General features: G+C 36.7%; 1 protein-coding gene across 4 annotated transcripts; it reads right to left on the reverse strand.

Moving 5' to 3' along the window:
* Positions 1 to 86: 86 nt before the first annotated feature.
* LOC122076994 (F-box protein At2g26160-like) lies at positions 87 to 12,789 on the reverse strand. Of its 4 annotated transcripts, none has more exons than XM_042642718.1 (3): positions 12,603 to 12,789; positions 2,780 to 2,962; positions 87 to 1,369 (listed from the first exon to the last, which is right to left on the reverse strand). In XM_042642718.1, the coding sequence occupies exon 3, from the start codon at positions 1,349 to 1,351 to the stop codon at positions 257 to 259; it is 1,095 nt and encodes a 364-aa protein (XP_042498652.1). In that variant the 5' UTR covers positions 1,352 to 1,369; positions 2,780 to 2,962; positions 12,603 to 12,789; the 3' UTR covers positions 87 to 256. The 4 variants fall into 4 exon arrangements, with proteins under 4 accessions (XP_042498652.1, XP_042498636.1, XP_042498643.1 ...); XM_042642702.1 differs by having other exon boundaries at positions 87 to 1,407; positions 12,603 to 12,788; XM_042642709.1 differs by lacking the exon at positions 2,780 to 2,962 and having other exon boundaries at positions 12,603 to 12,788.
* Positions 12,790 to 13,173: the final 384 nt, after the last annotated feature.

The raw sequence follows: 13,173 nt of genomic DNA on the forward strand, positions 1-13,173 counted from the left end.
TGGTTCTAATTTCTCTTTTTCTCCTTCAAACCCTCCCCTGAAAGTAATTTTTAGAATCTCTTCAATGGATTTCAATACATTTTATCTGACCAAGAAAAAAAAGCCTTCCTCCAATACATTGGATTAAAGAAGCTAAGTTTAACAGTCTTTACATTATTCCAACCAAGAGCATAGTTCACTTATATAGAGCTAAATTTAATATATATAAAAGAAAAAAAGTAAAAAGATGTCTGAAAAGTTCTATATAGGGCTAGTACTAAGGATTTGGAATCACCCAAAGAGGAGGTGCATGAAAGCAATAAGTCAGGCCTGTGTGAAGAGGCTCAATGCTCTTGTCCTTCATATAGAAGATTCCAATGTCCTTTTGTAAGATTTCCTTTGCAATACACAGTGGGTGACCAATATCTGAGAAATAGATGCAATTTTCATTGATCCCAGGAAGGATAGCAGCATTCAATGAAATAGATGTATTCCAACCTAAAAAAAGTGCATAATGCCCCAAGCTCTTTACCTCCTCCCACTTCATGATACTAAAATCCAGCTTGAAAACTCGAAAACCCAGTGTTTGATGTCCAGGACTACACATATCAAGATCCATTTGCCTAAGCACTTGCAATAGCTCTCCACACCATTCTACCAAGTATCCAATTTCAGTAGTTGCTTCTTGGATAGGATTTGTAATGAGTATGGTGCTAGGATTGATACTAATATCAACCCAAAAAACTCCTCTAATCACATTAAGTGCATAAAATTTTCCTTTGTAGTAAATTGCATCGTCAAAATATTGAATGACACAATCTACCGGGGTCCAAACTTCATCTCCTAGTCGTGCGAAGCTCAACAATCGCCAATAGCCATGAATGGTCAAAACCACACACTCATTGTTAGAGGAAGGGCTTGAAGATAAACTAGCTTTCCAAACAGTTAAATGCCAAAGTTCTTCTTGGCTATAATGATCTCTAGAAAATTTATCCTTGAGTGTTGCCTTAGGTGGGAGCTCAATCTGTGCACTAGTGAAAGGATTTAGCAGTAACATCTTGAAACAGTCATCAACTGTTAGAATCCATCCTTCTGTAGATCCTACACATTTTATTCCATGAGTCTTAGGTATCGTAAACTCAAACTTCTTATTCTCTGAAAGACTATAATAGTTGTAGATCATCCCTCCATCTTTTCCCACCATGATATGCATTAAAAATGGAGGCTGAGGAGTTAAAAGTCTCTTCTTTTTTGATTCCACAAATCTCCATGACCGACATACAGCACCAAACCGGGTAAAATCAAGAATGAATGTAAGTCTCTTGGCAATATGCTCAACAATATCCTCTGGAAGCTCTGACCACCCTACCATATCTTTCCCTTTTGTAATCTACAAATAGAGTGAGTGTTGAAGCTTGAGTCTTTTCTCTATATCATAAGAAATTAGTGAAAATAGTTGGTGAAACTAATGGAACAACTGAAGAGTGAAGTTAATTGATAAGGATGTCTATGTCAGGAAAGAAAGATTTTCTCCAAGCAATGTAAGAACTACTTTTTTCACAAAACCACTTTATGATAGGAAACTCCATTAAGAATATATATATTTTTTTTTTGCTAGAATATCATATTTTATTTGAAAAAAAAAACCACAAAAAGGAAAAATAAATGAATCAAATTACAAACTATCACTTAGCAACAAAAGGACCCCCACCTTTAGCATTGCCATCAGTAGGGGTCCTCCTACACTATCTGCAACATTTAAATCTTGATCTTAATAGAACATCAACATTCAGTTCCTCTAAGACATCCTTTGAAAATAGGCTATTAACCAATATCATTTGTGACATGAAAGAGATGGAAATCAACTAGTTGCAAGAATTATTTTACCATTAGAAAAGGACTAGACAACAATTCTTGCGTATTTGACCCAAAAAAAAAAAAAGCTATTATGAGCTTATTTGTATATTTGCCCTAAGAAAATGATTATTTTGCTTTATCTTGCATACCTTCCTATCAAGAGATTTTCCATCTTGAGTTGCAAAATGCAAGATCCTAAGTTTGCAAATAAGAACTCTTGCATGAGTTAAAAGGTTAGTTATTATTCTTGAAACAACTTAAGGAGGAGTTTTCTAGGGATGCTAATTGTCATCCTAGATATTGGTTCACTTGATAATTTATGAATTTTTTCTTTGGCGCAGGGTCTTTCCTGCTGATGGCCATAACATAGGTAGGAATTTCCTCCGCTTGGTGTTTCTTGTATGCATCTAAGTATGCCTGGGTGATTCCCCTTCTAGGAGCGATACTAGGTGACTTCTCCATCTATCAAAAGACTTTTCATCTTGAGTTTCAAAACTCAATCTTTATCTTCCATTGAGGAAATGGTCAGTTGTAACTCATGAGATGATAATGATCAGAGAATCTGATAAGTCCAAGAAAAAGAACTAGTCTTAAAAGCTCATCGGATAGTGAAAAATAAGACAAAGAGGATGAAGAAGTGGCTATACTTACTAGAAATTTAGATCCATGCCTAGGACAATTTAATCATTTTGTTCAATTATTCTACTCCTTTCCTACCTTCAACACTCACCCTTCTCTACCTTTTTTCCAACACTCTTAGGGTCATGGCATCTTGACCAAGAATAGAAACAATCATAATTAACTTAAGCAACTGGATGAATGTGGGCTCTCCAAAGCATGATAGAGAGAGGGACATACATTCCAAGTTTCACCTTGATGAAGGGGTCCTCTCTACATCATCAGAAGGTAACAAATTTGGTAATATTATATAAATATTCCTCACCTTGGAAAGGGGTCTTGAAAATGCTGAAGAAGAGATTCCAGAGGAAGAAGAAGAGGACCCAGAAGAAGATCTGTAAAGAGAGGACCCTAGAGATGGTATTCCGCGAGAGGCTCCCCAAGGGTATGTTCCAAGAGGAGGAGCAGTTGAGAGATTTCCTGAGGTTTGAGAAGAGTCCAGCCTCCACTACAAGAAAAATGGTCAATTGCTACACATTGTTTGCTACGGGAAATAAATACCATGGTAATTGATTACATATGCTACGGAATAATAATACCATTATATAAAGTTCACAATATAAGACGGACTAAAACATCAGTAGTATTTAGTGAGTTTATACTAATGATAAATTAACCCGTAGTATCTAGTTAATTATATACGACAATGTAACAATGCCTCTAGTATCTAATTCACGAGGAAGGTAACCAAGAGTCTTCAGATGCTGGTGCAAAGAAGTAATATGCTAATGCAAATGGTGGTGGTTCTTGGCCTATAATTGATGCTCTCCTAGAGTTAATTTATGCGGGGAGCATAACTCGAGTCATTATCCCAATATAACTATGAGAGTGTTCAACAAAGTTTTTGTTATGCTCTAATTCGCGATGTTGAATTTCAGCTATCATCATTTGATTAACTACGAAAGGAGGAGAGGGAAAATTGGATTTAGAAACAAAGAATAGTTATGCACCCGTTTGGCAAAGGCTACATTTTTTTTTTTTCAGTTCTCATATGAAGGGGATATGTTGGATCTTTGGAGAAGTAGTCCAGTAAAGTTTGGAGACCAACCCATCAGGTTGCAGCAGTGGAAGCCGGATTTCACTATCCATGAGAAGCAATTCCCAACTAAGCTTTTTTGGGTTCATTTCCTAGATCTCCACCTTGGAGTATTGGCATGAAAATATACTATTATCCATGGCCTAGGCGATGGGTAGACTGGTGGCCTTGGATTGGCAGACTCAGATGAGGTGTTGGGTTGCTTTGCTCGTGTGTTGGTGGAGGTAGATGTAACAGAAACTGCTGCTCACACTGAGGAGATTCAGGTTGAGTGATCGGAAGCTGGGCTCGATGGAGGAAATTTTGTTTCAGATAGAAGGTGATATATGAGTATGGGATGACCAAGTGTGGTTTTTGCAAAAGAATGGGGCATCAATTATCAATGTGAGCCAGAAGGGGGAGGAGGTCATATATGGGGAGGATGAACGAGCAGGTGCTATTAAGGAAGTTAATGTTGGTGAGAAAAAGGAGCCCTAAGAATCTAAAGATCGATTAGAGCCACAGGAGAATATATATGATTGCCTAAGGGGGGCCTTACAGAAGCGTTCTTCCTTGGTTGATCCTAATCGGGAAACTGAGGTTACAAGGTCATTGCGTAAGATAGGTCGTGGAGAAAGGGGCATGAACATTAGAGGTGGGCGGCCTTATCCATTGATAGAGTGGACTCGATGATGGATATAGTTCTAGCATTAGAGATTCAAGGTGAGAGAGCTGTTATTCACCAAGAAGTATCTCCTGTTGATGCTGCAGCTAGAGAGGAGTTCAGTTTTGGTGTGAGCACATATAAAAGGATTAAAGATAAGAAGCAGGTCAGACTAAGAAGTTTAACAAGCCCCCCCAAAACACAATAAATAGTGTCTCCATGAAGGTCTTCTTTTGGAGCATAAGAGATGTGAAGAAGGCTTCCATTGATAAGGCCTTGAGGGTGTTTTGTGAAGGAGCATTCCCCTAATGTAATTTGGTTGATGCATCACATTTTCCCTTTCTTTCTTTAGTAAGTTGGGTTATGCCCCTGATCTCCTAGTCAATTCTCGAATTGATAAGGTCTCTAATCTGTGGGTGCTGTGGAAGATTTCTGTATCTCGTCTATTGATTTTGGCTAATTCAAACCGACATCTATCCTTTAGCTTGGATTGGAGGGGCAATCAAGCTTGTGATTCAATGGTTCATGTGAATTGCGTTAGGGCTAGTCATAAGCAGTTGTGTTTGGATTTTATTGGGATTCCAATAGGGTCCATTCCTGGATGGTTGTGGGAAATTTCAAAGCGGTCCTTGCCTCGCATGAAAAGTGGGGTCGCAGTAGGTACAATTCGGGCAGTGGAGTTTGGGGCGATGGTTGATGCATCCTTCCTATTTTAGGTTCTTCTCAGAGTTTCGAATTTACTTGGACCAATAACAGGCGGAAGGGAAATATGACTACATTAGTGAACAGTTATTTCTGTAATGACAAATGGCTCTCATGTTTTGGTGATTACTGTTAAAGAATTCTTTAGTTCTCTACCCCGGATCATGCCCCTTTATTGGTTTTTTCTGAGTCTCTGTAGAGTCTTGGAAACTTTCTTTTTCCTCTTCATAAATTTTTTATTGAGCATGATAGTTTTCTTCAGGTGGTGGCAGTGTGGGACTTGGAGGTACGTGGAAAAAAATACAGGGGGAGGCTGAAATCTACGGTATGGATGATATGTTTTTTACCCGTAAGGCCGATGCTAAGACATCCTATGGCAAGGCTCTTAAGGATCATTAAAAACAATAGGCGAAAAAGGCGTGAATGAAATGGTTGAGAGAGGGAGATAAAAACTCTAATTTCTTTCATCTTTTTCAATGAAGATCCAGCATGCAAAATATCAGATTAGATCTCTTAAAAGAGAGGATGGCCCGATGATGACTGGTAGGGATCACGTGGGGTCCTTTGTTTTTGTTTTTTATGAAAATATTTATTAAGGCAGTGCCCTTATCTCAACGTTCAATTTTGCTGGCATCCCTTTGAAATTGAAAGAGGGTGATACAAAGGGGCTAAAAGTTATTCCCTCTCATGAAGAAATTAAGGGAGAGGGTTGGGACTTGGATCCTGACAGTTCTCCAGGGCCTGACGGGTTTTGTGGAGTTTTCTCCAAGAAGTGTTGGAGATTGTAGGTAGTGATTTTTTTCAATGAGGTAAGATATTTTTCTTGTTTGGAATCATGCCAAAGGGAGTAAACAATTGCATTTTTACCTTGATTCTAAAGGTGGTGGAGGTGATGTCTCTTGATAAATATAGGTCAATGTTTATAGGAAAATTTCTATGTAAATCCATTTCTAAAATTTGGGCGATAAGATTGGGTAGGCTATTACCCAAGATGAATTCTGAAGAATAAGGTATTTTCCAGAAAGGAGAGTGATTTCCTCTAATACCAGTTTGGCGTTGAAGCTAGCAAATCTTATGTTTGCCTAGATGTGCAAGAGTGCAGTTCGGATTAAGTTGGATGTGTAGAAGGCGTATAACTCACTTTCCTTGGAGTTCCTTTTTTGCTTTCTTGAGGAAGTATGGGTTCTATAAAAAAATGGATAGATTGGTTTCATCTGATGTTGGTGTCAATAAAAATCTCTACCCTTGTTAATGGTGGGCTTGTTGGATTTTTTAGTATCGAGTGTGGCCTATGCCAAGTGGATCCTCTTTCTCCACTTTTATTCATTTTAGAGGAGGGGTTGGGTAGAGTAGAGGTTTGCATAAACTATTTCTGGAGTGCATAATTAAGGCTCTCCCTAGTCCTCAAGAGGTTGAGCTTCCCAATCACCTATTATTTGCAAATGACATCTTCAAATTCGTGAATGCCTCTATCAACTATGTGAAGCATTTGAAAATTTTCTTACAGTTGTATCAAGATTTTTGGGGCCTTGAAAAAGTCAAAATATTTTTTGGGAAGGTGGCTCCTTTGAAAAGAAAGCGTATATCTCAAGAGTTGGGGTGGGTTCTATAAAAAAATGGATAGATTGGTTTCATCTGATGTTGGTGTCAATAAAAATCTCTACCCTTGTTAATGGTGGGCTTGTTGGATTTTTTAGTATCGAGTGTGGCCTATGCCAAGTGGATCCTCTTTCTCCACTTTTATTCATTTTAGAGGAGGGGTTGGGTAGAGTAGAGGTTTGCATAAACTATTTCTGGAGTGCATAATTAAGGCTCTCCCTAGTCCTCAAGAGGTTGAGCTTCCCAATCACCTATTATTTGCAAATGACATCTTCAAATTTGCGAATGCCTCTATCAACTATGTGAAGCATTTGAAAATTTTCTTACAGTTGTATCAAGATTTTTGGGGCCTTGAAAAAGTCAAAATATTTTTTGGGAAGGTGGCTCCTTTGAAAAGAAAGCGTATATCTCAAGAGTTGGGGATTCCCAGTTGTAATTTTCCTACTCGATATTTAGGTATTTAGGAGTGGAAATATTTAACGGTAAGTTTAAAAGGGATCCCCTTCTCCCCTTAATGGTTAAATTCAAAGGAAGGATAATGGGATAGAAGGAAAAAGTTGTTGTCTATGGCTAGGAGAGTAGAATTGGTGTAATCTATTATTGCAAAAATTCCAATGCATAATTTTACTATGTACTAGTGGATGTCTTCTATGATTGCTATGAAGAAGAGATGGATGAGAAATTTTATTTGGACTAGGGACGTTGATTATGTCAAGAAGATTATAGTAAAATCAGAGGATGTTTGCAAACCCAAAGTTGAGGGTGGACTAGGTCATCGAAGGCTTCGGGATGTCAACAAAGATTTTATTTGAATTAGCTTAGCAGGTGAAGCAAAAGAAGCCTTATATGGCTAACTTTTTTTTCCAGATTTTTTATAAAGATGGTTTTGATGAGTAGATCTTACAAGTCCTCTTACATTTGGCCTGGTATTAGCATAGTGTGGGATTTTTTGGCCTCAAAGGAAAGGAGGGTCATAGGAAATGGGGAGTGTGTTTCATTTTGGAGTGACAGATGGATTGATGGTCGGTCCATTGGAGAATAATTAAACTTGGATGCATCTCTTTTTTCTTTTGGAGCGAAAGTGAAGTATTTCATTTAGGATTTCGGTTGAAACTTGCCAGAAGTTAACTCAGAGATGATGGGTGAGATTTTTTTTTCTTCTTCTTTCTGTGGCTAACATCAATATTCCATCTTTCCAAGTAGAGGATAGATGTTTTCAAAGTCCTTTTTCAAAAAATATTCTCAATAAGCTCAGCTGGGAAGAAATTCATAGAAGAAATACAAAGGTCCCTTGGGTATCCTTGGTCTGGGGACATAATTTGTTACCTTGCCAATCTTTATTTGGTTAAAAGTTGTTTTAGGAAAGACTTGTTACTGATGAGATAATAGTTGCTAAGGGAATCTTTTATGATCCCATATCAGCTTATGGGGGCTGATGCTACATCGGTTTCCTATAGTAATTGTTGTGGGATGATATGGTCTTAGGTCCCCTCACCTTGTAAGCCAGTTTATGGGGTTGAGTTCTTCCAGGACCGTATTAGTGGTATTAGAGCAGTTGATCCTCAGCCCAACTCACATGCAAAAGGGGTGACTTGGTGCTAGAGTGAGAACCGCTAAGGAAGGGCTACCTGTCGACAGGCAGAAACCCTGGAGCAATGTAAGAACCACTTAGAAAGAGCTACCTGATCTGGAGTGTGTTGCTGTGGACGTACTGTTCAGAAGCGTGGTGGTATGTTATGATCCCATATCAGCTTATGGGGATTGATCCCACATCGGTTTCCTATGGGAATTGATGTGGATTGATATGGTCTTGGGTCCCCACCTTGTTAGCCGGTTTATGGGGTTGAGTTCTTCCAAAATTGTATCAGCTATTAGCATTATGATGTGATCTATCCATGCTTCAACTGACAATCTTTCTTATTTGCTCTTGGGACATGAATTTCCCATTTCTATTTGATAGCTACTCGCTTGGAAACCCAAAAAGAGCAGGGGCTGGTGCAATCATCTGTGACAATCACGCTGTCATCTTTTGGTTTCTTCCTTAGAAAATGAACTTTGAGGTGGAGTTCACGGTGCTAATTAAAAGTCTTTTGGTTGCACTTCTCCTCTCTAATGTTCTCTTCTCTTATAAAAGAGGACCTTGGTGTTGATGCCCAATGTAGGCTTACATTTCTCTTCTGCTAGAGTTTGCTCAGCTTGTTTGTGTTAGGTTGAGTAGTGGGTCCTCCCCTGCTGATTTCCATGCCGAAGGTGGGGGTTGGGGATCCGTTTCTTTATGTTTTGTGTTTCTGGCTTAATTTTTAAGCCAGTTTTTGTACATTCTTTCTTCTTCTTATGTTTTATATCATGTGGCCTTTTAGCCCCCCCCCCCAACTTAAAAAACAAAACTCTTTACAAATGAATTGATTTTTTTTTAAGAGCATGTCAAGAGCATGCCCAAGAGAACCAAGGTACCTCCACAACGAAGAACAACACATAATCTCCAACTAGATACTAACCCAAAATAGCAACCTCAGCTCGCCGAAGAGGAAAACAGAGCAAAGGAAAACCTATTAACACCCCAACCTAAGAAAACATGGACCCACACAAGATGAACCCACTAAGAGGTTGAAATAAATAAATTTTTTGGGACTTGAGATCCTTGGAAGGGGAAGCCTGACAAACTTTTCAACATTTACTGAATAGTGAAATGAAATGACTTCCTGTTCTACTCTTTTTTTTTTTTTGCTAGATGATTTATGTATTTATGTATTTTTGTTATGAAATTTAGAGATCTTATTCTAGTCATTATGCAAGATGCAAATTATAATGATTATTGTAATGGCCATAATAATTAACTCTTAAAAGTCTTTTGATGATAACAAAGAGGGAGAAATAGAGTAAATGGTAACATCTAATGGTTTCCTATAAGACCATTGACCATGGATTTTAGAGACTAGTGATAGTGGTATCTATAGGATGGATACCAATGTAATTATCAAGTGGTATGCATGTGGGAATACTTGGCAGTCTAAGCATGGAAAATTAATAAAATATTTTTTATTTTATTATTATTATTATCATTTTTTTGTTAACGATGGGTATCTAGGCCTTCGGCTTGACTATTCTCGTAGACCTATACTGACCCTACAATAGTATGAACTTGATCATACCAGGGTTGAATGAAAACCATTCAACTTTCACCGAAAGCAGTAAAAAGCACTAAACATCTCGTGGGAGTGGTCCCAAGAAAAAAGGATGACTCGAACGTAAAACCACACACTTCCTGAGACGAAGATCCCTTACTAGTTATAAGAGCACTGTAAGTAAGAACATTTGCATATCAAAATTAATTCCCCTTATAAACCCTATATATGTTTATTATTTGTTTGAACTCTTGTTTGATTGCTCGACTTTTGAATTGAGTTTTATGTTTCAATTAGTATTTTTGCCTTAACATGAGTTTATTTAATCTTGGCACTTTCGAGGGGGAGGCTTTAGCTTCTACCATCTTCATGTATTGCCATCACAAAAAGGAGAGATTGTTGTGAGATTGTTATCTGCCTGTGACTTGGTAAGGGGCTCTCACATTAAGGGTTATTTATTTATTTATTTATTTTTTATTTTTAAGATCAATTCTATTAAGAAGAAAACAGAAATAGAAAATATAATACAACCTGGGATATCCCAGAGATACTGACACAAATTTGGGAAACACTCCCTACCTTTGGCATTGCCATCAGTAGGAGAGTACTCTCTAAAAAGCAAATAACAAAAAACTACCTAATGAACCGATATCTAACAGACATATATTGATAATCGATCCACATCGAAAGGTTAAAGTGATCATCAAGTTCAATCTTCAAGTGCTCATAAGATTAAGGATCTTTATTATGTAATCACTCCAACAACCTAGATGCCTTCCAAAATTGTGTAATAAGTCACCCATAAAGAATAGGTAGTAAGCAAATATCTCAATGAGAAATGACTATTCTGACTGTAATGAAATTTTCTACATATATGGGATTTGTTACTCCTTTCCCCAAGACCCTTGGTAACATTTATAGCAAAACTTATATCGTGTGGGGGGAATTCCTCTCCCTGGCAAGTAACCACCCTATCAAAGGGTGTTAATCAGTTTGGTTTTGGTGTAACACTTTGGTTCTGTTCAGTGTAAGATTTTTTGGGTAAAATTGAAACCGAATCATGAATCATTTAATCAACGGTTTCATATATTGAAAACAAAACCATTTATTAACAGTTTCGGTTTAAACGGTTTCTTATGTTTTCTAATTTTTATCCAATCAAACTTTTTACCTTTAAAATTTATTGTGAAATGGATGTAACTTTTAACATTGAATTGAATTGCTTATTGTTATGTGTTTTTTTTAATAGTTGTTTGTTTAATTTAAACTTAATTTTTTATTGAAACTTGTGTAAACTTAACATTGAATGGATTAAACTTACTATGTATATGTTAATCGGTTTAGTAGTTTACTGAAACAGTTTACCAATGGTTTCAATTTTAAAAATCAAAACCAAAACATGGTTTCAATTTTAAAATCAAAATTGAACAATTTATTAAACGATTTCACAATTTCTATATAAACAGCTCGATTTGATTTCAATTTCAAATTCACATCCTTAACCCTACCCCAATCCATCCATAGAGAGTGGTTACCACATATGGGTCTCTATTAGGTATGGTGTTTACAAGGAAAACAATGGGTATTCCCCACATAGGAGCGGGACTAGGTGATTATCGATGATAAATCCTAGGAAAAGCCCTAAAAGAATATCAACCATCCATCTAAGTTTTATAGCTCAAAATAAAATCATCAATAAACCCTAAACCTACTTTGCTATGGGCTTAGATTAACAACGCGTGGGCTTTGGCTGGACCCATCAACCAAATAAAATACCTAGAATAACTAAATATCCTAAATCTTAGCCCTAATGAAATCAATAAATAATTAATAAAATAGATAATGGGATTCACTTGTGGGATATTGTCCATTTATCTTCTACAGACTACCCCACATATGTGGAACAATAAGATACGTGGACTCCTACGCTATTTGGCACAAGGTCCGCACAAGGTCCTTCGCTTTTGGGCCAGTTGTGGGCAACCCTTTACCCCCACCCCGGCCCCCAACAGAGTATATGGACTCCTACGCTATGTTGGCAAAACTATCAACATGGAAAATTGCCTTGTGCAAATTTTGGGGAAAATATTTTTATTAAATTCTTAATAGTTGTTTATTAAGTGGTAGTAAAATAAAAGGAAGAAAGAACGTTACCCGCTAATGTGTAACTGCGTCTACACACATCGGTGCAAAAAGACTGTGCTGCCACCACATTGAAGATGCTGGCATGCGCCTTCTAACATATACCTCCACCATCGGGTTACATTCTCACTTTACAATAAATTTTAAGTTACGAGTAATATAGGTACTTTATAACTTGTACTTAGCTTTTTTAGAAGTACATACATTTCTACCATTTTCAAGTGCCCAAAAAAAAGAGCCTCCTAAAGAATAAAACTATAAACTTTGTAGATTTTGTGGGTGTGTTGTGTGTTATGTGTTAATATTTAATTAAGCCAAAAAAAAAAAATGTTCTACAAAGTGTATGGCAAAAAAAAAAAAAAAAAAAAAAAGAAACACTTTTTTGAAGCTTGAACAACATCGACTATTTCTCAAATTCACGATTGCCGCATATGCCTACATCATGATGGAAAGAATTTTGGAAACTTAAGGAGAAAATTCCCACTTCCATCCATCCTCATGCCCCCCCCCCCAAAAAAAAAGAAATCCCCCATCAGAAAAAAAGAAATCTACCCTTACATGTGTGTCGACATGTTACATATATTGTATATAGTCCACTGCAACAAACACCAAAATTCACATAAACTGTTCAAACCAAAATATTCATCCATCTAATAGATCTACTATTATCACAATCAACAATAATATTATCTTATATTTTTTAGGGAAAGAAGAAAAAAAGATGTCGTAGAGTCATAATAATACTTGATTGAAATCATATAAAGAAGCACATATCAAATATTTTTTAGGGGAAAAGGAAAGAAAGGAAAAAAAGATGCAATAGCACTTCGAGATCACTTACATGAATTTGGTAAGAAAAGATCCACCTTCTTTTGATTTCTTCTTATAAATCCGACCTTCGAACCAAAAACCCTATTCTTCTTATCATGTGCCACAACTCCAATTTTGTGAACAGAAAGAAAAATTGGATGGTGAAAAAAAAAAAAAAAGAAAGAAGCAAAGTAGTAATCAAATGGTGGAGGATGGGAGGGGAGGTGGATTAGAATGAATCATGGGCTAAATATGTTACTAATATCTTTCTTCTATATCTCGAGTTCGGACCCTTAAAAAAGAGAGAGAAAGAGATTCCTAAAATAGGATAGATAAAAAACGTTTCCAGCTCAACAAGATTTGTAATCTTTCCGTCAATAATGGGAGGGGAATGATTTTCTCGTGAGGAAGAGGAGAGAGAGTGGTAGGATATTATATTAGTAAATACACATGTTATTCATGAATAACTCTTGTACTACTCATATAATGGATTTTACGAAGATACATAAAAATTAATACTACTGACAAATCTTGCCATGTTTTCATATTATTCATTTTGTAGAACTTTTATTTTATTTTTTATTTAAATCGGTAGCAATTTA

The sequence above is a fragment of the Macadamia integrifolia genome, chromosome 1, assembly GCF_013358625.1.
Source record: "Macadamia integrifolia cultivar HAES 741 chromosome 1, SCU_Mint_v3, whole genome shotgun sequence".
Taxonomy (NCBI): Eukaryota; Viridiplantae; Streptophyta; class Magnoliopsida; order Proteales; family Proteaceae; genus Macadamia; species Macadamia integrifolia.